Here is a 26804-nt window from a genome sequence, read left to right as displayed (position 1 = left end):
GAGACGGCCTGGCACGGGGGGTTACGGCCAGGTTCTGTGGCTCTCGGCTCTACAGATGTGGGGTTTCTCCCTCACAAGGTGGCGGCTCACGCAGCTGTCACCAGACTCAGGGGAGGGTCTGCACTGGGGTCCCCGCCCTCAGGCCAGCTTGGGTGCGGAGCCAAGGGGCCCAGCGTGGCCTCGGATCGCTTTGCTTTGTGCTGTCCAGGTTCCTGCGATCAGAATGCCTGGCAGTGTGAGAGGGCCCTTCCTCTGACTCAGCCTTCATTTCCGGCACGACTGAGACGAGGCCACTTCTAATTTCCTGTCTACCGAGGCAGGGCTGACAGCGTGATATTGCATAAAAGTGGAGTCTCTGGCCCTGTCCAGCGTACTAGCTTTCCTAGAGCAGGTTCCTGAAAGCATCGTTGCCGGTTTTCCCACGTCCCCTCTGGGGAAACAGCTGCCCTCCCTGCAGCCGCCGTGGGCCCTTTGCAGAGCGGGGTGGCCGGGTGGCTTGTCTTCGGGGTGGGGCCACTCAGCCCACGTCTGTGCCTCTCTTGCAGGTCAGCTGGCCGCCGGCACCTGTGAGATTGTGACCCTGGACCGGGACAGCAGCCAGCCGCGGAGGACGATCGCCCGGCAGACGGCTCGCTGTGCGTGCAGAAAGGGGCAGATCGCGGGCACCACGAGGGCCCGGCCCGCCTGCGTGGACGGTAAGAGCCCACGGCCGGGGCGACCCCTCTGAGGGCCACAGGAGGCTGTGCGCCAGACGTCCACCTGACGCAGGGCCCCCACCCACCCCGAGCGTTCTGTGGAGGCCAGTGTTCTCGGGGTCAGGCCTGGGCTGGACAGTCTCATCCGGTGCGAGTGCTCCCAAGGGCAGTGCTGGCTCGTGCATGTGCGGGCCGACTGGTGGCTGCGGGCTTGGTGTCCGGGGTGCTGGGGATGTGGATGGCAGGGTGCAGGGTCCCCAGGCATGGCTGCGGGGAGCTCCTGGCCTGGAGGCTGTCCCCTCGGTGTTGCTGTGGGCAGAGGTCTCGGAGGCCGTGCCATCTGCGAGCCAGCCGGCGGCTCTGGGTGCTCTTACCCCCTCATGTGTGGTTTCCGGCTGAGGCTGCCAGCGAGGCGGTGGGCTCCTCCTCCTCCAGGTCTGGCAGGTGTCAGGCACCCGCAGGCCCCAGGCCCGGTGCCGTGCAGCAGGACCCCGCCCCCAGGGGCTCCGACGAGGAGTGATGAGCCCATGCGGCGGGCTGGTGGTGACCTCCCGCGGGGCCACCGGGAGTTGAACTGCCTGGTGGGTGAGATGCGCCGTGTTGACATCTCTGCTGAATTAACGCTCAGAAAGGTGCCTTGCGTGAGGCAGTACCTTTGGGGATTGTCTTTGGACTCAGAATCACAAGCGGAGGAGGGGAGCACATGCAGCTGCTCTCAAGGCTCCAGCCTGGGGCCGTCCGTCCACTGGGAGAGCAGGCCGCCGTGTGCGCCACCTGGGAACTGGGCGTTGACCAGCCCAGGCCCGGGCAGTTCCGGGTCGGACCTGGCACCCTGAGGCTGATGGCCAGGCAGGGGGGTCTGGTGTCCACACCAGCCAGGGGTCGGGGCCAGGAGGCATCCGAGCGAGGCCAGAGCCCTGCCCAGCCACCTGTGACCAGAGCAGCTGGAGAGACGCCCCTTGTCTGGGGCAGCCCTGGGGGCTCCTGTGGGTCTGACCAGCAGCAGCTTCGCGTGTCCGTCCAGGTTCCTTGGGGTGGATGGCCCCACGCAGGCGTGTGCGGGGGCCTTGGCTCCTCGGGGTGCTTCAGGAGAGGTGGTCACAGCACATCCAAGTGGCCAGGTCCCCGGGGTCAGCCGATCCATCCCGTAAGGGCAGAGAGGGACTTACTGGGGTCTTCCAGAGCTGGGTTTGGAATCTGAGGTTTCTGTTTCTGGTCGGGGCCCCTTCCCTCCCCCACAGCCTCTGTGTGGGGCTCTGGGGTGCTGGCTCAAATCCACTGCCTCTGCTCAGGAGCACGCCTCCGCTCTGACCTCTGACATGGGGATAATAACAGTGCGTGTGACGGTCACCTGAGGAGTGGCGGGAGATGCCGAGCGCGGGGCTGAGACATCGTGAGTGCTGGCGCACTAGCTCGAGAGTCACTGGTGGGGGGTGGGGCGCGTCAGGAGTAAGGACGAGATCTTCACTGTGGGACCTTGGGGAAGGCTTTCTGATGAGCCCGGCGGGTCCCAGTGTGGCCCCCAAGGCAAGAAAGGCATCCTGGGAAGGGGTCAGCAGAGCCTGGAGCCCACCTTGGGGGATGGGCTGATTGGATCAGGGACCTCCGCCAGCGTCCCCAATGAGTGTGTCCTTGGACTGGCCAGGACGTGGCTGGGCAGTGAGTCTGTCTGGGGCCCACGGCCGGGACCTCTAGCCCCACTGGGTGTCGAGCAGGAAGGGCCAGGAGGAGTGAGGGGCCTTGGACTCGCGGCCGGAGGGGCAGGCCTGGCCCACAGGACTTCCGGCCCAGGTGCTGTGCACCTTTGGGGCTGAGCTGGCTGCTCAGGTGCGGCTGCATGGGGGCCTCACCTGCAGAGCCTGGGTGCCCAGAACCCCCTGAGGACCGGGGGGGCTCTCAGCTGACCCACTCCCCAGGCCCCACAGCCCCCCAGGCCCCACAGCCATGTGCCAGCCGCCTTGTGCTGCCAGCCCTTTGGGGACGTCAGGGACAATGAGGAGACTGTGGAAAAGGAGGCTGACCGTGCCGTGTCGGAGGCTGGAGGCGAACGGAGGCGTCTTCAGGCTGCTGTGAGGTGCGGTCTGAGGCGCTGGAACAGGGAGGACCACGCCCCAGGGGCTGGTTTTGTTTATAAGAACCTCTTGTCTGTCCTTAGTAAAACGTCTGTCACGTGGCATCCTGTAAAAGGGATTAAACACCCAGGTGTGCGCCACTCCTGGACGTCTCTACGATTCTAGACTCCATCCTGCAAGCCTGAGTCCCGGGCAGATTTGGGGGACGGGGGCCATCTTGATCCCAGTGAACTGATTCATGCCCCCTCATTCCGCCGCCATCTCCGGCTCGGTGACGGGGACACGCTCGCATGTGATGCGAGCGGGCCTTCTCGGCTGACTTGATTGATTCTTCCCGAGACCAGAGGGAGGGAGAGCGCTCCTCACAGGCAGGCAGGCAAGGAGCTGGCAGCCGCATCCCCTCCTCTCTCCTCATTAGCTCTGCCAGAGAGCCGGGCCTGCGGGGAGGGTCGGGGTCACAAGTGACCACTAATTGAATCTGGGTCTGCTCATCTGCAGCCGTGTGCTCACCCCTCTCCCCGAGAGCCTCCCGGCGCCTCCAGAGCTGGGGCCCAGAGACCCAAATTAAAACCGGCCGTTTTCAAGGGAGACCAGACAAATTAGTTAGCTGGTGATTTTTGCACAGTGGGCATTTTCCAGGCTGCCATCTAATTTAATTTTTGCTTTTCTGTTTTCTTGCTCTCTGTGCATAATAAGTTTTCTCGCGTGTGAATTGTGTCTGCTCAAAAGAAAACTTGCGCCATGCCAGGTTGGTTGGGAGTTCACGCAAGCAAGGTTTAAATTGGGATGGTTAACACTGACCCTACCATGTGTGGAGAATCTGGGAGCTTGAAAGACTGGAGCATGTCTGTGTCTGTTCACTTATTGATTCATTTATTCATCGACTTATTCATTCATTTGCTCACTCATTCATTCATTCAAATAAGGTGGAGGAGAGGTGTAAGGAGAGTTTGACTCGTAAAGTACCCAGTACCTAGAACATGCAGTGCTGTGGGGCAGGGGCTCTGGGACCCAGAGTGCAGCCGTCTCTTCCTGCCCAGGACGTTGGCAAAGCTGCATCCATGAGGGAGCATTTGAGCAGGGTATTGAGGGATGAAGAGGAGCACACCAGGATAGCTTCTCTTGCTGAAAGGAAGGGGCTGGTGGAAGGAGGGGAACTCCTGGTCGTGTCTCTGCACTCGAAGTGTTTCCAGGTCATCCGCTCCCCAGCCCTTTTGCGGCAGCACTGTGACCCAGCGTTCCTGCCTGGAGTTGTTCTGACTTAGAGACCCATCAGGAAAGAGGTTCTAAAATAAACCCCGGTCATCTCTGCAGGGCTTCGCGTCCTTACACACAAATACAGGGCAAAACCTCACCTTAAGGCTGCCCATCGTGGACGCCACAGTTAACAACAGGTGAGTGAAGTCTCCCTTCCCCACGCGCTAGCTGACATGTAAAGTTCTGAGCTACCCTCTTCCCATCAGTGGAAACGTGCCTGGTCCGGAGGCCTTGGCAGGGCTGCTGTGAGGACCGAGGCCCTGTCCCCAAGCCTCAGCCCTTCCTGGCACGCAGCAGAAAACCACCCGGAGCCAGCTCTCCCTCTCGCTGAAGCAGTGTCTTTCTTTATAAATGGAGGTGCTTCCTCCCGTCAGCTGAGTTCCCGTGAAACTCTTTAGAAAGAAATCAAAGTAAAGAAGTCTGCGTGGAGCCCAGGGGCCGGGCGCAGGCCGTCGGGAAGAGGGGTTGTTTCTGAAGCAGCACTGCCCCAGCCCTGGGCACAAAAGGCGAAGGCAGGAGTCTCAGGCCCGGGACCGGGAGGTTGTCCTTGGGAACCATTGGGGAAGGCAGACCAGTGTCCCAGCTCGGCCAGGCCTGTGGTGAGGGCTGCAGCTGGCCGCTGGGGAGGAGTGGATAACCTGGGCTGGCACAGTCTGGAGAGGCTTCCGGAAGTCCGAGCTCCCCTCTGCACAGCCAGCCAGGCTCTCTGAATGCCCTGCCAGGACACCCTAGCTGATGTGGTTGACCAGTGGTACCCGCCGTGTGCCTGCCTGTCTAGTGACTATACCCTTGTGTTCCTAAGCAGGGAATACACACATCACGTGCCCGCACATTAGGGTCAGAACTCATAACGTGCCTTTCCAGGGGAGCCCAGGAGGCAGAAACCCCCAGGGTGTGGAGTGGAAAGCCATGACCCCAGGCCCTGCGTGAGGTCACCAGAGGGTGCCCCTGGGCCGAGTCCCTGTCTTCATCCACAGATTGGGATAACAATGACCATTATCATGCTCTCCTTAGAGTGAAGTGAGATGGATGTGCAGAGGCCCTTTCTAAACCGGTGCCTGCTGTACCCAACTTAGGGAACCACATTTCCCCCGTTTACATTCTTCCCAGCAATACATGAGACACGTGTGTCGCAGACATGGCCTCGAGAGACTCTGCAGAGGGAGCGTGGAGCAGGGATAAATGTTTGGGAGGGGTCTGTGTAGACGGCTGAGATGGTTCTGGTTGAGGACGGAGTCCCCTGTCAGGAAGGAAGTAAAGATCCAGAAGAGGATCCACATGGAGCCCTGAGGGGCCTCCTCATTTAGAAGGAGGTGAAAAGAACTGAAAGTCCAGAAATAAAGCTCCACATACACTGTCAGCTGATTTTTGACAAGGGAGCCAATACCATTCAGTGGGGAAACAATTGTCTTTTCCACAAATGGCGCTGGGACGACGGGATACCCACATGCAAAAGAATGAAGTCAGATCCCTACCTCACAGTGTATATAAGAATTAACTCAGCATGGACCAAAGACCTAAATGTTAAGGACTAAATGATAAAACTTGTAGAAGAAAATAGGCGTAACTCTTCATGACCTTGGATTTGGCAAAGCATTCTTAGATATGACACCAGAAGCCCAAGCAACAAGAGAAAAAAATAGATAAATGAAACTTCATCCAAGTTAAAAACTTTTGTGCTTCAGAGGACACTGTCAAGAAAGTGAAAAGGTAGGGGCTGGCCCAGTAGCGCAAACTGTTGGGGGCGCGCTCCGCTGCGGCAGCCCGGGGTTCGCCGGTTTGGATCCCGGGCACGCACTGCCATGATGTGGCAGCGTCCCATATAAAGTAGAGGAGAATGGGCATGGATGTTAGCCCAGGGCCAGTCTTCCTCAGCAAAAAGAAGAGGATTGGCATTGGATGTTAGCTCAGGGCTGGTCCTCCTCACAAAAAAAAAAAAAAAAAGAAAGTGAAAAGGCAACCCGCAGAATGGGAGAAAATATTAGCAAAGCATGTGTCTAAGGGACTTTTATCGAGAATATGTAAAGAACTCCTATAACTGAATAATTAAAAGACAAATAACACAATTAAAGAGTTGGCAAAGGGTCTGAATAGACATTCTTCAGAGAAGATATGTGTGTGAAGAGCCAATAAGCACATGAAAATATGCTGCATATCATTAGTCATCTGGAAAGTGCAGATCAAACCCACAGTGAGCACCGCTTCATGCTCACTGGCGTGGCTAGGCTCAAACGTCAGGTAGTACCAAGTGCTGGCGAGGGTGTGGAGCAATCAGAACCCTCGCACGCTGCGGGGGGATGTCAAACGGTGCAGCTGCTTTGGAAAGTGACCTGGCAGCGTCTGGAGTGATTAAACGTAGAGTCATCCCGTGACCCAGCAATTCCACTCCTGGTGGGGTCCTAGGTATATACCCAGGAGAAATGAAGACGTACATCCACTCAAGAACTTGTCCACAAATGTCTGTAGCAGCGTGAATCATGATGGAGAGAAAGTGGAAACAGCCCAGATGCCCATCAGTGGACAAATGGATAGATAAAATGTAGGGTGGGGCCGGCTCCGTGGCTTAGCGGTTAAGTGCGCGCACTCTGATGCTGGCGGCCTGGGTTCGGATCCCGGGAGCGCCCCGAGGCACCACTTCTCCGTCCAACGTGAGGCCGAGTCCCACGTACAGCAACTAAAAGGATGTGAACCTATGACATACAACTGTCTGCTGGGGCTTTGGGGGGAAAAAAACTGAATAAATAAAATCTTTAAAAAAAAAAAAGAAATAAAAAAATAAAAAAAAAAAAATAAAAAAAAAAAAATGTAGGGTGCCCACATCATGGAACGTTATTGAGCCATAAGACAGAAGGGAAATATCAACACATGCTACATGGAGGAACCTTGAAAACATCCTGTGAAGGGAAAGAAGCCAGGCACAGACGGCCGCATGCTGTGTGGTTCTATTTACATGAAATGTCCAGAACAGGCAGATCTCTAGAGACAGAAAGCAGATTAGGGGTTGCCAGGGGCTGGGGCGGGGAGGGGAGAATGGGGAGTGAGGGGTGATGAGTACAGAGTTACTTTTCGGGTGAAAATGTTCTAAAACTGACTGGTGAGGGTGCACAACTAAAAACTGTTGACTGCACACTTTGTGTGTGTGAATTGTACGGTGGATGAATTACAACTCTGTGAAGCTCTTACCAGACGCACTCACACAGAGCTCGGTGAGGACGGTGAGCTGGGGAGGCGGGGCGGGGACTCCCTGTCGTGGCGGGGGGAAGGGCCCAATCCACCCTCAGTGACAAGGACCAGGGTTTAGGACGCAGGCTGTCCTGCAGCCTGGTTGGGTCAGAGCTCAGATTGGAGAAGATCTGACAGGAAAGTCACTATTCCTCAAATTCCCGATGGCGAAGGGTCGACGTCCATGTTGAAAGATACAGTAAACAGTAGATAACTGGAAAAATAAACCTTCAGAAAGCATCAGGCAGAAGTCTGTTTATCCTTAGACTCGGCAGACACCGGGTCACTCTGCCTGCCCCTCCGTTTCGGCACTGGCCTCGCCTAGTGAGGGAAGGAGCGGCCTGGGCCTGTGGAATCCCTGGCCTCACTTGGAGCAGCCCCACCTGCAGTCTTGGCAGGAGTTTGTCTGTGAAGGAGGGAGGGAGGCCCAGGAGTTGGATTTGGTGCCAGAAGCAAAAACAAAAGGAAAATAAACCTGAGGCCATTTAAATGCTGGTGGAGAGGAAGGGGTGGGGCTTAGAGACTAAGAAAGAGCTAGAAGAGGCTGCAGTTCCCAGGACAGGGCTGGGGGGCGGGGGGCCTCAGTGGAGGCGGGCAGTGTCCCTATTGTGAGGATGGACAGAGCAGAGAGGGGCCTGGACCTGGGAAGCTGGGGACTGTGCCTTTTTCTCCACCAGGTAGGCGGCCTTGAGAGCCACCGGAGCCGGGCTGGGAAAGGATGCAGGAAGCAGACGGCGGGCACTGCCGAGGCTCTTATGTCCTCACCCCCACCCCATCTTCTGTCCTCTGTGGAGTTGGGAACCTTCAGAGCCTCACAGACCTAAGACATACCCAGGCACCCCGGGTGTGGCCGCCTGTGTCCGGCCTGGGCAGGCACCGAGGAACCTTTCAGGATGTGCCTGAGACGTGCAGGGCGATACCCCCACTGTGGATGTGTCCTCCCCATGTGGAGGCTTCCTGAGGCTGCAGCCACGAGCCGAGTAGGACAGGGACAGCCCTGCTCTGCATCGTGTGGGGCACCCCGGGGCCAGTGTGAGCAGAGCGGGGAGCAGACGGAGTGTGGCAGGTGTGCCCGGCAGCCTGCTCCTAATCCAGTGACCACGAGGAAGGAGCTGTTGTGACGCAACCCCCAAATTCTGGCACCGCTTGAGGCCTTTCTGCTGGGGAGGGGGTGGGTTGTTACAAACCCCTGGAAACTCCAGAGACACCAGTGCTCTGCCTTCCCGAGCACATCCCTCCTTCTGCTGATCACCCAAGACCAGATGGGGTTTCAGACCCTCTGATGGGCCATCAGATCAGCTCAAGCAGGGATGTGTTTAGGGAGGAAGGTGGCAGGACCCCTGCAGAGAGCCCCAGACCCTCAGGAATGGTAAGCTGCGTGAGGGAGCGGCAGGGGCTCCAGCCCGTGATCCATGCTGTGCCGCGGGCAGGCCAGGCCCAGGCAGGCCTCTCTGGGCGGCCCTGCTGGCCTCCAGGCTCAGGGAGCAGTGGAGTCCCCAGGCTGGGCCAGCTGCACCCACAGGTGTCTGAGCTGCCAATGCAGGCCCTTTGCTTCATGAGTTCAGTTCCACCGGAAGGGAGAACACCATTCTCTAAGAAGTCATCTCTGGGATAGTTCCAGAACTTGCTGCTTTTAACTGTGGGAAAACCACACAGTGGCCATTTGACGTTTATGCAAAGAGATCAGATGGTCATCCATCCCGGGGTGCCCTTCCCTGAGAACCCCGACTCCTCTAGGTCGCCGCACTATGGAGCCCCGGTAACATGTGGGTCTGGGTGAGGGACCGGAGAGGGGGTGCCAGCGTTCAGAGGGGAGACCGTGTGTCATCAGATGGCAGCCAGTTGGTGGGTAAATCCTGACTTTCCCAGGCGCTGGGCGGAGGGTGGGAGGACAGGCTGGGGGCAGCCGAGCAAACAGGGAGTAAGCACACTGGATCCTCCCTCGCCAGAGTGGGGGGCCTGGGTGGAGGGACTGTCGGTGTCCTTGCTCCCGTCCTGCCCTTTCACAAGTGAGGCGTCCTCCAGGGCCTCCGAGCACAGCCTCCCCATGCCCCCTTGTTCTTCCTCAGTGGACTTCTGGCAGGGTGGGGGGAGGCTCAGACACTCCTGGGCGGTGTGACCTTGGACGGACCACTTCCCTCCCGCAGGTCGGGGAGAGACCTTTTCTAGCCACCGAGGGCAGATGCCCCTGGCAGGCCCTGCTGTGTGAAGAATGACTCACACCCAGGACAGGTCACCGCTGTGTTCGGGAAGAACCCGCCATCCCCCAGCCCCAGGGGTACAGCGAGTCCCTCTCTGTGAGTCCCCCTCTTGTGCAGTGACGTTCACCACGGGTGTGATTCGGGGGCAGAGACGCAGGGTCCAGGGCAGGGCAACCCAGCTGTGGCTGCCCGAGAATGTTCCTGTCCCTCAGCCTTTCTGTTGAGCAGGGTGCGCCTGGCTGCGTCTCTCGCGTCCTCGTGACTCCCAGCAGGTTTCAGTAGGGTTTTTAAATTGTTTCTAGACTTCTGCCGTCTTGGAGCAGGATGGGACTTCAGTTGAATGCTAACAACAGTCTGATGTGGAGGGAAGGGGGAAAGGTTTGGCTGCATTTCATAAGAATTGTCCTTGTTCCAGCACTCGGCTCTGCAGCCTCTCAGGCAGAGGCCCCCACGCGGCAACAGGGATCACCTGCATCTCCCGAAGCCAGTGCAGGAATGCTGAGGGTGGGGTGCAGGGACAGAAGTGTGAGATGGGGGGAGGGGACTGTCATGGGGCAGCATAAACCTGATGGGGCTGCAGGCCCAGGGCTGAGCCCGGCAGATGTAGCAGTGAAAATCCAGGAAGGCTTCCTGGAGGAGGAACACCGTGTCTCAGGCAGGTGGCCACACTCACCTGCTATTGCTCCGTGGATGTGGTTGTGCCCTCGATTCCCAGGGGGTCTTTAGCAGCAGGCCTGAGTGAGTGGCCACCCCACATCCACATCCAGCACTATCCAGACCCCCGACCCTTCTCTCTGAGACAAAACAGCTTCTGAAGGGGCGGGCAGGGTGCAGAGTGGACAGGAGGCCTGTCTTTTGAGGGAAAAGCTTTTACGTGTTTTAGTACTTAGAAAAGGGAGCGTGAGTATGTATGTATTTTTAGAAATGTGTGGGCACTTTATGCTGTGTGGCCTCTAGCAGGTCACCTGAGCTCTCTGAGCTGTGAGCAGAGAGGCAGCAGAAAGCTGTGAGCGAAGGCCGTGTGTCATGTGCCATGTGGCAACTTCCTCTACGTGGTGTTGCTTGCTTTCTGGAGGCCGCTTGACCCGCCCCCGAGGCATGCTGGGTGGGCTCGAAGTAACTTCCAGAGACATGTGTTAAATTTTTAGGAATTTTGTAAGCTGACTGCTGTCAGCTGCCATTCTTATATAAATTTACCTGCAAATAAATTCTATTAAAAACAAAGATATCCACCTTAAGGCACTAGAAAAAGACAAGTTAGGGGGCCGGCCCAGTGGTGCAGCGGTTAAGTGCGAGCACTCCACTGGGCCGGCCCGGGGTTTGGATCCCAGGCACGCACCACTTGTCAAGCCATGCTGTGGCGGCGTCCCATATAAAGTGGAGGAAGATGGGCACGGATGTTAGCTCAGGGCCAGTCTTCCTCAGCAAAAAGAGGAGGATTGGCGGATGTTAGCTCAGGGCTGATCTTCCTCACAAAAAAAATAAAATAAAGTTAAAAAAAAAAAAAAAGAAAAAGAAGTTAAACCTAAATCAAACCTAAATCCAGTGGAAGGAAGAAAATAATAAAGGTTAAAATGAAAATAAATGAAATGGAAAATAGAAAAAAACAATGAAAATCAACTAAACCAGAAATTAATTCTTTGAAAGGTAAACAAAATTAACAAACCTTTAGCTAGTCTGATCAGAAAGAGAGAGAGCTAGAGAGAAAAGGCTGGAATGACTAAATCAGTAATAAAAGAGAGGACCGCCTTTATTGCCCACTGTACAGAAATACAAAGGGTTGGAAGGAATACTGGGGGGCCTGGCCCCATGGCCGAGTGGTTAAAATTCTGCGCTCTCTGCTTCAGTGGCCTGGGTTCGCGGATTCAGATCTTGAGTGTGAACGTAAAGCATGGTCTCCATGCTGGCGGTGGTGACCCACATACAAAATAGAGGAAGATTGTCATGGATGTTAGCTCAGGGCGAATCTTCGTCAGCAAAAATAAAAGGAATACCGTTAACAGTGTGCCCTGTTAGATAACTTAAATGAAATGGAAACGTTCCTAGAAACACACAAACTGACTCAAGAGAAGACGGAAAGTCTGAGTAGATCTCTGAAAAGTACAGACAGTGAGTTAGTAATCTAATAACGTCCCAGCAAGAAAAGCCCGGGACCAGGTGGCTTCACTGGTGAATTGAACCAAATTTGAAGAAGAATTAAGACCAATCCTTCTCAAGTTCTTCCAAAAAAAATACAAGAAGAAACACTTCTTAACTCACTCTATGAGGCAGTGTTACCCCGACACGAGAAGTATCAGACCTCACGGGGAAACTACAGACCTTATGCATACAGACGCAAAAACCCTCGACAATATGCTAACAAGCGGAATCCAGTAGCATATTACAAGGATTATACAGCAAGACCAAGTGACTTTTATCTTAAGGGTGCAAGGTTGGTTCAACATATGAAAATCAATAAATGTGATATGCCATATTAATAAAGAACAAAAATCACACAATCTTCTCAATAGTTGCAGAAAAAGCCTTTAACAACATCCGACACATTTTCATGATAAAGGCACTCAACAAACTATGAGAAAAAGAAAACTCTACGTGACAAAGGGTGTCTATGAGACGTGACAGGCTACGTCGTACTCAATGGAGGAAGACTGGATGCTTTTTCCCTAAGATCAGGAGCAAGACGAGGATGCCTGCTCTCAACACTGCTGTTCATCCCTGTCCTAGAGGTTCGATCCAGGGCGATTGGGCAAGAAAAATAAATACAAGTCATCATGATTGGAAAGGAAGAAGTAAAGCCACCTGTTCACAGGTGCTGTGATCTTTTATGAAGAAAATCTCAAGGAATCCATGCTCACACACTTAGAACTCATAAAGGAGTTGAGCAAAGTTGCAGGATACAAGATCAATATACAAAAATCCATTGCATTTCTCTACAGTGATAGTGAACAATCTGAAAATGATCTTAAGGAAGCAATTCCATTTACAATAGCATCAGAAAGAATAAAAAACTCAGGAATAAATTTAACAAAGAAATGCCAGACTCATACACCAAAAGCTATAAAACGGAGCTGGGGTGGAGTTAGTGTGAGCGCCCTTTCCCGGCCCGGGGGGGCCCCCTCTGTCGCTCTGTGTATGGTTTCCATCCAATCTCGCAGCACAGTTTGTCCCCGGGGGTCTCTCTCCCCAGCCAGCCAGGGAGTCCCACTGGATGAGGGCGGTCTCATTCATCGCAGCATCTCCAGGACAGAGCCCGCTGCCCGGGGTATGATAGGTGCCCGGTGACCGTCTGTCGGTGAGTCCTGACGTCTGCATAACACCGGACACCTAGCACTGAACAGAGCCCGCAGGTCCTAGTGGTACACTGTGGCGGGCGGGAGACACCGCTGCTCTTGGAGCTGAGGGATGCCGTCCAGGTTCTTGATGATCATTTAAAGTGTCCAGCACACGCTGTGCTAATAAAGCCGCCTCCCTCACCTTACACGTTTTAATCGGCATTCGAGAATAATCAGCGTGTACGAGAAGAAACGTCTTTGAGGAGATTCTCTCCAGGAAGCCAGGAGCGGATGCTCCCCAGCGTGTGGTATGACCCTGCCTGCTCTGATTGTGACCATTATCGGGGACACTCGTGACGTTATTCTGGGAAGAGTGCAGGGGTGTGTGCCGATCACCAGGCAGACCTGCAGGCCACCTCCGTCCTGTCCACTTGTGCGGCTCGGGGACATCACAGACGCTCCTTGTTGGGGGCAGTGAGATGCTGCTACGCTGGGCTCTGCCCGGGAGGATGGAGACAGGACCCACCGTCCTGAGATTTCAGGTTGCTCTGTCGCCTTTGGGAAGGAGGGCGAGAGGGTGCTCAGCTCCGGAGCCCCTGCCTCTCTGGGTGGAGCTTAAATTTGGGTGTTTATCAGCACCCCCAAAGCAAAGCCCCAGTCGAAGCAGGAGTGACAGAGCTTTGTCAGCAGTTACTAGCGGCCAGCTGCCATGGGTTCATGCTCTCACCGAAGGCTTTAAATGGATCTCATTTTATTTTCACAAACACCCATCAAGGGAAGGACTGTTATCACCTCCTTTTTTAAAGACTGGGGAACTGGCCCGCATGAAGGGTGGGGTTCACCCCAAGCAGTCAGCTGCAAAGTGGGGTGCTGGGGTTTCAGTGCCAAATAGGAAGCTGCTGTTGCCTTCTGGAAGTGTCCCTGGCAGTGCTGAGCAGGCCCGGCCTGGGAGGCCGCATGCAGAATGAGAAAAGGCCAGGCCAGTGGCCTCGGTGAAGATCCCGGGGGAGATGGGGTGAAGGGTCCTGATCATGCCGAGATGTGTGGCAGTGGGGGAAGCACGAGACAAGAGCCCAGAGGAGCAAACTGCGGACTCAGGCTGCAGCGTCAAGGGAAGGCTTCCTGGAGGAGGTGACATCTGTGCCCGTCATGGGGACCGAGGTTGTCTAGAGTAGGTGGGTGTCACTGGGCAGTGCATCCAAGGACCTGACCGGCCGCCAGGTAGCAGGTTCAGTTGAAGGCATAGTCTCTGATAGCCGTGCCTAGGACACACTGCCCTCTGGACTCTGTGGTTGAGGGTCCCCCATCCTTCCTGGATGGAAGGGCAGCTCTGGTCACTTTCAGGGCCCACCTGGACGTAGCTCCCCTTCATGCTGCCTAGGTGTCAGCACAGCCTTCTGGGGACCAAGCTCGGGGAGGCTGAGGCCGTGGGGAGGCAGGAGCAGCTCCCTGTGCACAGGCTCCGCAGGACAGCAGGGCAGGGACTGATTCCCACATCCCACACGCTGATTTCTGATGACCTTCTAGGAAGATCTCTCCCCTGTTCTCTGGGGCAGTCAATACAGGCAGCAAGAGCAAATGCTGGGAGAGGTCGGGCTAGTAACAGAGGCTGTAGTGACGGGGGACAGGAGAAGAGGTGGGTGATGGGGAGCCATTCGGGAGGCTGAGGTAGTGGATATCGCCATGGCATTGATGAGACGCTGTGGAGGGGAAGGACCCAGGGCTGGGGTCCTGAGCAGTGAGTGCAGAGTGGTGCTTTGTGCCAACACAAGGGGCTCCCAGATCGCAGCCTGAAGCACTCCCCTCCACTCTGGCAGGTGTGAGCTCACCTGTGCAGCTGTGCACCTGTGAGCAGGTGCCCAGAGGGGGCAGGTGGATGACTGGGGCCGGGAGGCAGGTCCGGGAGACACACCCGGATGGGTGTGAAAGTGAGTGAGATCAGCAGGGAGGGATGAGAGGGCAGCTCAGGACACAGGACACGGCTGTGTGCCAGGGTGGCGGGGCTCCAGGTGGTGACTGCTGCTCAGAGTCGAGTGGTGGTCAGCGAGGTGAGTGGCCTGCAGCAGCGCTGGGGCATCGGCATTTCCCCTTCCTTGCTCTCCAAGGCTGTGTATGGGGGAAGGAGGGAGGCCTCCACACAGGGAGCCTGAGAGGTGACTAAAGGTCTCCTTTTAAATATTCAGCTGGCCTGGCAGGATCCAGGCGGCTGTGGCTCACACGAGAGTGATACCTGATGGATGGAGAGACGGAGCAGTGGGGCCGAGCTCCGGCTGAAGTCCCGGGGGTCACGAGGAGCTGCGGGAGAACATGGGGCCCTTTAGGACTCAGGGCGACTGGGTCAGGATGGGTCTCGGGATTAGCTGGAAGGGCCACAGCATGAGCCTCAGCTGTGTTCTGTTGGGCTTTTTCCTTTCGTCATTTTAAGTGTCTTTGGCTCCTACATGAGCCAGTTGATTTTAACAAAGACTTTATTCGTAATAAAGTGAATGTCCGGCAGGGCTGGAGGCTGAGGGGGACCCACGTGGGGTGAAGTAACCCACGTCCTTGCAGGTCCTGTGCCATCTGCCCAAGTGACCTTGGCCCGTCACCTCCCTTTATTCCTTTCAAAAACTTTAATTGAGATATAATACGTGTATAGGCATGCACACAGATTGTAAGTGCAAACCGTGATGCTTCTGGCCCAGCCCAGCCACGTTGCTAGTGTCCCGACTTCCATCACACGCCTGCTCTGGAGCTTTGCATGAATGGAATCAGACGGTGTGGAGGGTTTTCCTGTCAGCTTCTCTGTCTCATTTTGTGTGTGAGATCATCCATGTTGTGTGTAGTGATGTTTTGTTATTTTTATGGCTGTGTAGAGTTTCACTTTATGACTGTACCATCATTTATTTGTCCGTTCTACAGAAGATTGGCATTTAGATTATTTTGAATTTTTAGTCACTATGAATACAGTGGCTGTGAACATATCTGTGCATGTCTTTTGGCAGACGTATGCTCATTTCTCAGAGGCGTATTCCTAGGAGTTGCAGAAACGTTACTGCCAAAGCATTTCTCAAAGTGGTTGTACCGCTGAACCTGCCACCAGCAGTGTATGAAGGTTCCATTTGCTCTGCATCCTTGTCAACACTTGTTATTCTCAGTCTCTTTAGTTTAGCCACCCTACTGGCTGTGTAGTGGTATTTCTTTGTGGTGTTGACCTGCATTTCTCTGTTGAGTAATGATACTGAACATGATTTCACAGACTTATTGATCAGCGGCGTAGCATCTTTGGTGAAGTGTCTGTTCAAGTCTTCTGCCTATTTCTATTGGGTGGTTTGTCTTTTTGTTAAAAGATTTGCAGGAGCTCTTGCTATATTCTGCATCTGAGTCCTCTGCTGGTTCCCTCGTATTGCTGATATCTGTTCCCAGTCTGGCCTTTTCGTTGGCTTACTGGTGTGTTTGGATGAACAGAAATTCTTTATTGTAACTGGATCTAATTTATCAATCTTTTCTCGTTAACTCCTGTGTTTTGGGTTCTGTTTAAGAAATATTTTGTCCCAAGGTTGTGGGAATATCCTCTCGTGTTCTTCTGCGAGCTCTGTCGTTTCACATGGCACATCTAGGTCCAGGATCCACTTCTGATTAATGTTTTACGTTGTCTGAAATCGGTCTCAAGTTTCATTTTTTTCTCCGCATGTGGATATCCAAAAGATCTGGCATCGTTTATTGAAAAGTCCTCGCCTTGTTTACTCATGATGATTTTATACGAGGTTCTAAAACAAGTTTTTGAGGCAGAATGGAAGAGATGGGTCTTCTCCCTGATTATATTATACCTAATTAGCTAATCATCTCCTACTGTCTCATCAGCTGAGAGCTGGGCCGGGATCAAGCACGGATTTCTATATATACCCGTGCTCCCCTCCCCTAAATGCTAACGAACTCACGGAATTTCTGTTTTCATTTCAGTTCCTCCTTCATTCACATCTCAGGGTAGAATTTGCAGTGAGGAAGAAGGGGAGCTCCCCATTTCCCTTGCCGCCCCGACTCCAGCCCGCCCAGGCCTGGCCTATTGGCGAGAGACCAGGCTCCACAGGGGCCAGACGTTAGTCACCTTGAGGGGTCCCTGGCCTGGTGGTCTTCCTGGCAGCCTCTCCAGCAGCTGGACCCTTGCGGGGGGGGCCTGGCAGACGGACAGAAGAGGAGTCCAGTGTGCTCCTCCATTCAGGGCTCCACTAAGGAGGGGACTGGTGGCAGGTGCGCCCCACTGCCCAGCTGCACCCCACAGGCATTTGGGGTTTCTTCTGTCCAGTGTGGTCCAGCAGCCAGGCAGAGGCCCCCAGGGCTGTCCTCCCAGCTCTGTGCTTAGAGAGATAACGTGCTGATCTCTTATCCCTGCTGAGAAATGGGCCACGTGTCTTGCTCCACGGTGTCTGGCTGGAGCTGGTGTTTTTTCTTTGTTTGTTTGTTTTTAATTAATAGGCTCTATTTTTAGAGAAGTTTTAGGTTTACAGAAAAATAAAACAGAAAGTACAGCGTGTTCCCACATGCCCCTCCCCCATGCACAGTGCCCCCGGTTATTAGCATCTTAACATTTGTTACAGTCGAGGAGCCGACATCAATACACTGTTATTAACCACGTTCCGCAGTTTGCATCAGGGTTCTCTCTCTGCTGTGTGGGTTGTGTCCTGGATCCACCGTGACAGGATCACACAGAATAGTAGCACTGCCCTAAAACCCCTGTGGAATGGGCTGGGACGCCGCAAACACGCTGGGGGCCGTTCACTGGGGATGGGGAGGGTCCCTCTGGCAGGTGGATGGGCATTGGTGCCCAGGAGTGTGCCTGCCCGCGGCCGGACACCACAGGCACCTGGCTCCATGCAGGGCAGCCCTGAGGGCATTCTTCCTCGAGGTCAGCAGGGAGCCTGGAGCGAGGCCGCCCTCTTGCCCATCTTCTCTCTCATGTCGGGGACAGGCAGGCAGCAAAGTGGGCGGTGGGGAGCTGGCCTAAGTCTGTGCTCCGTGGGCAAGCACCCTCCTAGACACCAGCCCCCCAGGGAGGAGCCAGCGTTGGGGGAGCAGCTGATTCCCCAGCAGCCTCGGGGCCTGGGTGTATGCTGTCGCCAGGCCAGAGCTGCTGCAGGACATCCATTGACTGGGTGACCTAGTGCATCCAGAGACCTTACAGGGGCAAGATTGAGCCCTGATGCCGGGACCTGGGCCCCCTGCCCCCGCCTTCCCCACGAGCCCACCTCTGCCTGTTTCACAGCTCGTGTCCTGATCAACATTTTCCTTGGAAAAGGGCACTGTTGCTGTAAGCTGCAGAAATCACGGGGCTAGCCACTCTCGAACTGCTTCCGTCCACACTGGCAGTCCTGTCTGGGAAGCACAAAGGGAGATGGCAGAGGACTGGGGGCACAGCGGTCCAGCAAGGTGGGAGCCCTGAGTCCCGCCCAGTTTGGGCTGGGGACCCCCGAAGGCAGGTGCGTGGGGACAGGAAGGGGGGTGTCCTGTGAGGAGCTTGGTGGAGGGAGCAAGGTTCCCTAGCCCGGGAGGAGGCAGAGCTGGCGCCCTGTCCAGCAGGCCCCAGTGCCCTGGGGTCTGAGAGGGCCTGCCTGTGAGCAGGAGCCGCCCTTCCCGGTCTGGTTACTGCCACCTCATGGTGCTGTCACTCACCTGTCGTGTCCCCGTCCCCAGGGGACGGGCGCGTGTTGCAGTAAGAGGGGATGATGCCTCCGAGAGTCAGGAGGCCGACTCAAGAGGAAGAGGAGAAAGATTGGGAAACTTGTACTAAAATCACATTTCCTGAAATAGCGCTGACTGTGGTCTTGACATGTTTGTGGCCTTATTGGCTCTGACGCGGGTCTTGCACATTAGTAACCATCCTCAACATTAATACTCCGCCGGCTCCCGAGCTGGCTCCCTCCTGTTGCTGTCTATTTATTGCGGGCCTTTGCTTGAATGTCAATGTTCCTCAGAACGCCCTCGCGGCCTTAGAACTTGCCGCCATTTAATTAAGTTTCTCTGACATCCTTACTCTACTGGCAGAAGTCCTGGGCTTCTGGCCACCAGGGCCGCGGTTTCCACCGAGAGCTCGAGTCCTTAGGTGTTCCCGTCATCCCCCAGCCTTTGAGGCCTGCCCGCCCCGTTCTCCTTCTCGGGATGGGGCCTGCGGGCGGGCACCCAGGACCCCAGCTGCCGCTCTGATTCGTGGCCTCCCCCGGCCTGACGAGGCCGCAGCGGAGGAGGTCTGCAGTGGGTGTCAGCCTGCGGGGATTAGTCCAGATGAAAGACAAAGACCGAGTGATCTAGCTGGGCAGCGACTCATCTCCAAAACCCTTACAAAGAGAGTGGGACCCACAGGTCAGCACAAAGGGCCTGATCTGTACGGCACCCAGAGACCCGCTCAGGCTAAAGGTACCTGTGGCCCCGCTTCAGGCCCTATCACTCGTGTTCCTGCAGAAGCGAGGAGTCATGTCAGGAAGGGCAGCCACGTCCGTCCCCTTCCCGCTGGCTCTCCGTGCTCCCTCCATCCCCAGTGGAGGACAGAGCCCACCGGCAACTTGGCCGGGCATCACTGGCTGCCCAGGGCCTCAGGTCAGCTCAGCTGAGTGGGTCTCACGCCTCCAGGGATTCCCGGAGCTGCGTGAGGCAGGTTCCTTGGAGAGGAACCTACGAGAAGGGTCCTTTCTGCATCCTTCCCAGGAGTGAATCAGCACGCTGGCCTGTCTCCCTGCACAGAGACGGTTCACGTGGCCCAGAACCGGGCACCGCCAGCCAGTGGTGCCATCTCGGAGCATGTGCTCTGGGGCAGCTAAAGCATTGGCACCGGGCCCACCTTCCTCCCTGGTTCCTTTACTCCTGACTGTGCACAGGAGAAGCCAACGCTCTATGGTGGCTGCACAGTAGGAGCTTGCAAAGCCCAGGTTTTGACCCATATCACTCAGACCCCAAGGCCGGGCTGTCTCCTGCCCAGGCTGGCCTCTCCGTTCCGTTAGTCAGGAGTGAAAAAACGTGACCTCTGGCCCCTGCTTCATGTCTCCGGGCCTGGCAGCCTGTCCCAGCCAGCTGTCCAATCCTGTACCAGTCACAGAAGTCCAAGGGTGGCCTTTAGGAGCGGGATGCGTGGACTCTGGCCTTGGTTGTACATTTCGACCCTCCGGGAGGGGGCGGCTCTGCATGTCCTTCTGAACGTGCTCTGGCCTGTGAACGTGCCTCCGGGTCAGGTGCTGCTGACCGTAATCCTGTAATTGGCTGCTAATCGCCCGGTGCACTTTGCTGGATGGCTGCCCTTAATGATGGTTTTCATGGGAAATAAATGCAGTATTTGTTACAATTCTTTTATCGAGGGCATTTTCCCTCTGAAGAAGTCGTTCTGAGTTGGTGTACGGAGAGGATTTGGAACACTCTCTTCAGCGAAGGGTCTTGCTGGGGGAAGGCTCCCAGTATAGAGCACTTAGAAGGCACCAGGAGGCTGCACCTAGTGGACACTTGATAAACATGCCTGTGTGAGCTCCGGTCAACTTTTCTGTGGCCAACCCCTGGCTGGCTGTCCACTCGGACCCAGGAGAGCACTGGCTGAGGTCAGCCCCATGCCCTGGCCTGCCCCTGTGATGAGGCTCCAGCTGGCACATCAGGGGAATGTTGGGGCGGCAGCCAGGGTGGCCTGGGCAGAGTGGAGCCCAAGGTCGAAGCCCCCAGCAGCACTGAGCAAATTTCAGAGCTACTGGGTAACGACCCTGCAAATGTGCCATCTCATCAGGATGACGAGAAACGCTGGTGGAGGCTTTCTATCCCGGCCCTGAAGGCCAGGAAGCACGGGCTGTGTTGGACGAGGGCGATTTTACGTGGAGACTGTGATTAACCTCAGCTCCTCCTCGACAGGCTTTACGGGCGTCCGGTGACTCTATTCTGTGTGATAAATACGGTGGCAAAACATCGTTTCCAAAGGCTGGGACAGTCGGGACTAACTTATCTGTGTGAATGAAAACCCTAAACCTTGTTAAGTCAAACTGTCGTTGCTCATTACCCGTAAATTAAGAGGCCAGGGGGAAGCCTCACCCACAGGTGTTTGTTAGGAGACTCGAGAGGATCTTTTGTATTCCAGAAACGTGGTAAGCCCGGGAGCACTGGGCTGTGCCATTCGGGCGCACTTCTTAAACCAGCGTTTGACGGTCATGTGGAGCAGAAGCCCGGGGTAACCGTGCGCTCCGTGGCAGCCTCTGGCCAAGCGGTCACCTGCCGGGCTCCTCCGGGAACAGGAGGAGCAGAACACTCCCGACAGGATGGACAGGGCCTGGGCGACGATTCCTGCCCTCTGTCCTGGCAGCACTGCGGGGCATCCACTCTCTCCTGACCTGGAGGCCCCGGCAACCCGGTGTGTTTTTGGAGATGTCTCCTTTCTTCCTGCATCTGGGATACTTCTCACTTCTGGGGTGCCCCACTGAGAAGCACAGAAATCCTCAGCCGGATGGGGGGCTGCCGGGGCTCGTCGCCGGGGGCGGCCTGCACTCCTGCGGGGAGTCAGAATGTGCCCATCTTCCTCCGTCGGCGCTCAGCCCGACTGAACCGAGGGCGGCGAGGCCTTGGATGTCGTGTTCTTGGTTGCACGGCTGTTGGGACAGAGCCGTTTCCATGAGGAACCTGCCATGTGTGTTGGTGAACCTGCACCATGCCAGATACCAGCAGACAGGTTTAGGAGAGGATCGCCCGGCCTTCCCAAAGCCTGATGAGACCCGCACAGCACCCTGGATAGGCAAGTGGGACAGGGGCCCCTCCTTGCAAACCAGTCTCTCCTGGTGCGTCCCCGGAGCGTGCCTCACCTGGATTCACGGCCGTAGCTCCTGCTGCACACCCAGAGCAGAGGTGTGCAGGAAGAGAGAAGCTACTCTTTCCAAGACCCAAATGATATCTGATGACTGAGGAGTGAGCCCCATGTGGAGCTGGTTACCTGGGGTTCCAATCATGGGTCTTGCGCTTAGCAACTGTGTGTCTTTGAAGCACCCGCTTAACCTCTCTGGGTCTCAGTTTTCTCATTTGTAAAATGGGTGTAACACCTGCTTCAAGGAGAGAGAACATCAGTCAGTGGTAGATATTATTACATTATGTTTACCAATCTCAGTTAACATGGAGACTTCCATCCCACGAATTTCCCTCTCCTGGACCCTGAATGCAAACACTCCTTGTTCTCTGCTTGTGTTTTGGCTCCTGGTTGTTAGGCCTTAACCGAGGGGCCCTGGGAGGGTGGTTTCTGGGAAATCGTTCTGCTGCCTGCGTTAGCATGTGGTATGATCACCCACTTTAACATCTATCTTTAAAACTAGCATTATGCATTAAATATTTGTGGTAGGTAATTGGGACAGCGGAGAAAAATAAAGCATAAAGAAGAAAATGGAAATATTTTTTTCATACCCAAAGAAAACAGCTATTAGTTTTTATTGAAAGTATTAATTTTCCTTGAATGTGTCAAGGGAACAAAAGAAAACACACAGGATTGAAGAGATGGCTGAACGTCACATGCTTGTGTCCTGCGAGCACAGCTTGCATTGCACGATATCTCAGCTGGGGACAGAATCGCAGCTCGAGGTCATCTCCTCTCAGGGCTCTGAAAGCGCTTCTGCACGTGGCCATCCAGGCCCCAGGACGCCATGTCTTGAGGTCAGTGACCTCTCGCACGCTGTGTGCACTTCTTCCCATCTGGCCCCGCAGCCCTTTACATTTTCTTTGAACTTTTGGATTCCCAGGCGCCGCTGGGTTACCGCTGGGTTACCGCTGGGTTGTTGGCTCTCCCTGGCACTTGAGGGGGAGACTCAAGTGAGCTCGAGGCATTTTCACGTGGAATCTGGGGTCATTTCCTTCCCCTGTGCTGTCTGGGGCTCCTGTTAGGACAGTGGTTCTCAGTAGGGCACAGAACCTGGACGCCGTGAGTGTTTGCCTCTGTCAGGAAGACCAGGCGCTAATGGCAGTTGGCGCTCAGGAGCATGCCCCCGGCAGAGCCACCACGCCCCAAGGCTGCCAGCACCCGTCCTGAGCCGCGGCACGGCACACCCTCACACCTCCCACCTGCCCGCCTGCTCCTCTCATCTCCTTCATCCGCGTCACTGTGCTTGAGAGGGCGTCCGTTTCCCGCGTTGGGTCTTGAGCTGGCTCTTCTGTCGTTCCGTCTTCTGTTCCGGCAGCCTGCCTTTCTGTCCGAGCACTCTGCGTCTGTCTCCCTGCAGCCCCTCTTGCAGATTCCGCTCTCATCTTCCTTGTGACTCGCTCGCTCTGAGGCCATCTGTAGAGATGGGCTGACCCCCGTGTCTGCCCGTTTGTCTCTGCTTCCTCTGGGGCCCATTATCCGTTGGATCCTCTGCACTCCCTGTGCTGTGGCCTCCTCCCAGGCCGTCCCTGGTTGCTCTGCTCCTTTCTAAACAAGGAGAGTTGAGCCGATCAGCAGGTGGGTAAGTTGGGGTCCTCTGCTTCTGCAGCTGGCTTCTCTCCTAAATGGGAGGGCAGGCAGGCCTTCTTTAGGGGAAGTGGATGGGCATCAGGTATCAGGTGGGGCAGCTGGTGTCCTGTCGCTGCAGGGTTAGGAAGGCTTTCCACATTCTGGAGCGGACGGCCTCGCTGTCTGTAGCTCCCAAGCTGAGTGTGCTTGTGTGTGAGACAGGGAGGAGGGGGCGTGGGAAGATGGGGGCACTCGAGGGCCGGAGTTGTTTTAGGATCTGATGACCACTTTTTCATCTTTGTCCACCAGACGTGCCTCCACCTCTGCAAACTTTGGCCAACCGACAGGTTATTTAAAGACACACCCTGCTGGATCCACCTGGGGCTAATCGTTGCACCTGGGTGCTCTCCAGGCACCGGGCAGGGGGTTGGGAGGGCTGGCCCCTCTCCTGTGGGTGGACCTTGCATTGTGATGCTCTGGTACAGCATGAGAATGTAGGGGTTATGGTTTCGTCTGCTCTCACTTCCTGGGACGCCGACCCGGCTGCTGCGACCGCCCAGGAACTCATTAGACTTGCACCATGCATTGCGCCATGCGTTCACTGTCCTTGCCCAGCTAGAGTGGAGCTCCCTAGGGCGGGGCTCCGGCCTGCGCTGCCCACTGGGCTTTCCCCAGCTCGCTGCCAAGGTGTGTTGAGGATGCTTTCCAGGCTGAGGTGCTCACAGACCCCAGGACTCGCTTCCTTGCCTTGGGAATGAGCTGTATTGGTGACCTTCCCAGTGCATTCTTCCTCAGATTGCGATTCCAGTTCCCACAAAGGCCGCGGTGGCTTTATTGACTGAGTTGCATAGTTTGCAAACCATGCAATTGTTCGGGTATTGATGTTACGCTGATACATATTAATGCAGTTAGATGCCTCGTCCTGGGCCTTAATCACCATCTGCCCGCAGTGACGCATGGCAAAGGCGGTGGATGCCCCGGAGCACAGGGAGGAGAACGGGGTCCCAGGGAGGAAGGTTCTCGGTGATACTGGCCCCAGTGCCCTGGAACCTCCCAGACCTGGTGCTTGCCCCAGAGCTTGCCGGGATGCCCGATGAGGGCCTGTCCAAGTGCCTGATGTTGGAAACTTGCTCCTACCCTGCACATGGGGTTTGGTGGGTGCGTGCTCATGGTGAGATTCATGCATAGACTGTGGGGAGCAGAGCCAGGACCCCAGAGTTCCCTATACCACCTCCTGGCTACAGACCTCCAGAGCTGGGCCCCCCACCCCCACCTGACGTGCATCCCCCCTTGACCTTGTCCCCACCCTGACCTCAGATCAGTGAAATGATGGGTGTCATTTGGAGAAAGGTCGTAGGGAGAGGCCTCCTCACCCTGCCCATTGAGCAGCGGCCTTGGACTTGAAGGGAGATTGGTTCAGTTAGGGCATCTGCCTGGATCGGAGCAGCCTGGTTTTATAAACAGTTTATCCAACACCTCCAGGCACAATCTTCCAGAAGCATCTATGGCTGCGTTTGGGCTGCGCAGCCACGAAGCTGAATATTTACTCCCTGGCCTTTTAAGAAAAGTTTGCCAACGACCACCCTGAAATAAAAGTTTAATTTATTCGTGCAAAGATCTAAATGAGTGTTCCTGATTGACAGATAGGCAGCCCCAGGATCCCTGCGCCGTGGGCCCCCGTCTTGCAGGAGGCAGTGTATGGCGGGCAGGGGCTGGGTAGGTTCTGGGCCAGGCCTGGAAAAGGCCTCCTGGCTCCCCTGAGGTCCCCTGGCCAGGGCTACCACCCCATCGTGGGGTCCTGGGACATACACTCCAATTGTATGCGCAGAAGAAAGTGGAAATGGGTTTGGGGGTCTTTGCCCCAAATTAGTGGACTCCACAGTCCAGGTGTCTCAGAATGATGCCCTCGGGCTGGTGGGTTTAACTCAGAGCTTAGGGGAGTCCGAGAAGAGTGTGGGAGACGATGTCACCACCCCCAGGAAGGAAACACAGCCCCTTCGCGGACACTGTTGAGTGCGTGAGGCTGGGCCTGTCCCTCTGCAGGCTGTGAGCTGGTCCCGCTGCTTCCTCACAGCAGCCACAGGAGCCCTGGTCCACACAGCCCGGGACCCACACCACCTGCCCTCCCTCCTCCTCAGGCCCCACACCGCCTACTCTTGTCTTCCTCTCTACTCAGCACACGGAAGTGCAGCCTGGAAGCAGGAAGCTCTGGTCAGCTGACCCTCCTGGAGGTGGAGGGGGCCGCACCTTGCCCTGCAGGCTGGTGCCCCTTCCGCCTCCCCAGCCAGGTCACCTGCACGGCCCTGGGGGAGAGGAAGGGCATCGTCCCTATGATGTGGGAACATCACCCCACCTGGAGTCTTGTCTGAGCCTGGAAGCTTCCTGAGCATCCTGCTAACCATCCCTGCAGCCACTCCAGCTATGGCAGGCTCACCGCGCGGCACCCGTGGAGGCCACAGCACGCTCGTCCACTGCCAGAAGCTGGTTCTGCCTTGAAGGCGATGGGGCAGTGGAAGGCCGGGCCTGGCTGCAGCGTGGGACATCATTGGAAACGTGGAAATGAAGTACAAAGAACCAAGGCTGATTTCAGCTCCAGGCAGGGCTTGTCAGCACTGTCTGTGGGGCCATAGCAGCCAGACTAGATGGCCAGGCACCCTCCACGCCTGATAATAAAAGGAAACGGAACGTTCTGGGTAAAGCCCTGAGCTTGAAGCCCTCCCACCTCTGTAGCCTCAGCTCCAGTTTCTCATCTGGGATTTGGGAATAACCTGGAGGCCCGGAGGTGGGATGGAGCCGGCTGGGTCCTGGGTTTCCGTGGGTGGGGGTGGGGTGACAGCTGATGCTGAAGAGCGTCCAGGGGGCCGAGGAGCCGCCTCTTTCCCGCGGCTCAGCCCCTCTCGAGAAGCAGGGAGCACAGTCTTTTCCCTGCTGAGTTCTTCCACGGGGCACGCCGGGTGATGAATCCAGGAGCCTACGAGTCCAGCGTTCTCCAAGCCTCTACTCATGTCCTGGCTTCTGCTCCTGTCCTGAGGACGAGGGGCCCCCACACGGGGAAGCACACCGGACCCTGATGCCAGCTCCACAGACTGAAGTGGCTGTAGTGACTGCCTGCTCTGGTCTTGGTGTGCTGCTGTGGACACTGTGGCTGCGCGGTCATCGCTCGGGCTCTGATGGAACAAATCTGAGCTGTCCTCGTCCATCCATTCCTAAGCCGGTGACCTTGAGGAGGTCAGCTGATTTCGGTAAGCTCAGTTTCTTCGGGAGAAGATGGGGATGTGGCAGGAGCAGGCTCCAGGGCCTTGCGAGTGTGAGGTGATTAGTTGGAGTCCGTGGAGCCCTTGGCACAGCCTAGGCAGGCCCCCGTCACCTCTGAGAGCTTTTGTCACCAGCGGGCACCCAGGCAGGATCCCTGGCTTTGCTCATCCCGTGGAGGGACGCCCCTGCTTGGTGCTCAGCTGGAAGGCACTTCTCAGCATCCCAGGGCTGCCTGTGTTGGTGTCACAAATCTGTATTAAGACATGTTTGTGCTGGACTCTGCTGTGTCCTGGACAGAAAACTGTTCCTGGTACAATCATGCTGCAGCAGACGCAGCCGCCTCCCAAGCGTCCGGCGGGAATGCTGGAGGACGGAAGCAATTTCATTTTCCTGCTGTCAGCAGTAGGATCGGCCGTCACGCCCCCACC

At 56.1% G+C, this 26804-nt stretch overlaps 1 protein-coding gene across 3 annotated transcripts in view; it reads left to right on the top strand.

Moving 5' to 3' along the window:
- Positions 1-26804, top strand: part of TAFA5 (TAFA chemokine like family member 5) — a 266659-nt gene that overhangs the window by 170753 nt on the left and 69102 nt on the right. For all 3 annotated transcript variants that reach the window (XM_014793298.2, XM_014793299.2, XM_087448727.1), the window contains exon 2: positions 546-695. In XM_014793298.2, the coding sequence (XP_014648784.1) occupies positions 546-695 (150 nt within the window). The remainder of the gene's footprint in view (positions 1-545; positions 696-26804) is intronic.

Source organism: Ceratotherium simum, chromosome 25 (assembly GCF_057802395.1).
Source record: "Ceratotherium simum simum isolate JZ-2026a chromosome 25, ASM5780239v1, whole genome shotgun sequence".
NCBI classification, from domain to species: Eukaryota; Metazoa; Chordata; class Mammalia; order Perissodactyla; family Rhinocerotidae; genus Ceratotherium; species Ceratotherium simum.
The sequence above is the reverse complement of the archived record's forward strand: the minus strand, read 5'-3'. Positions and strand labels throughout refer to the sequence as shown.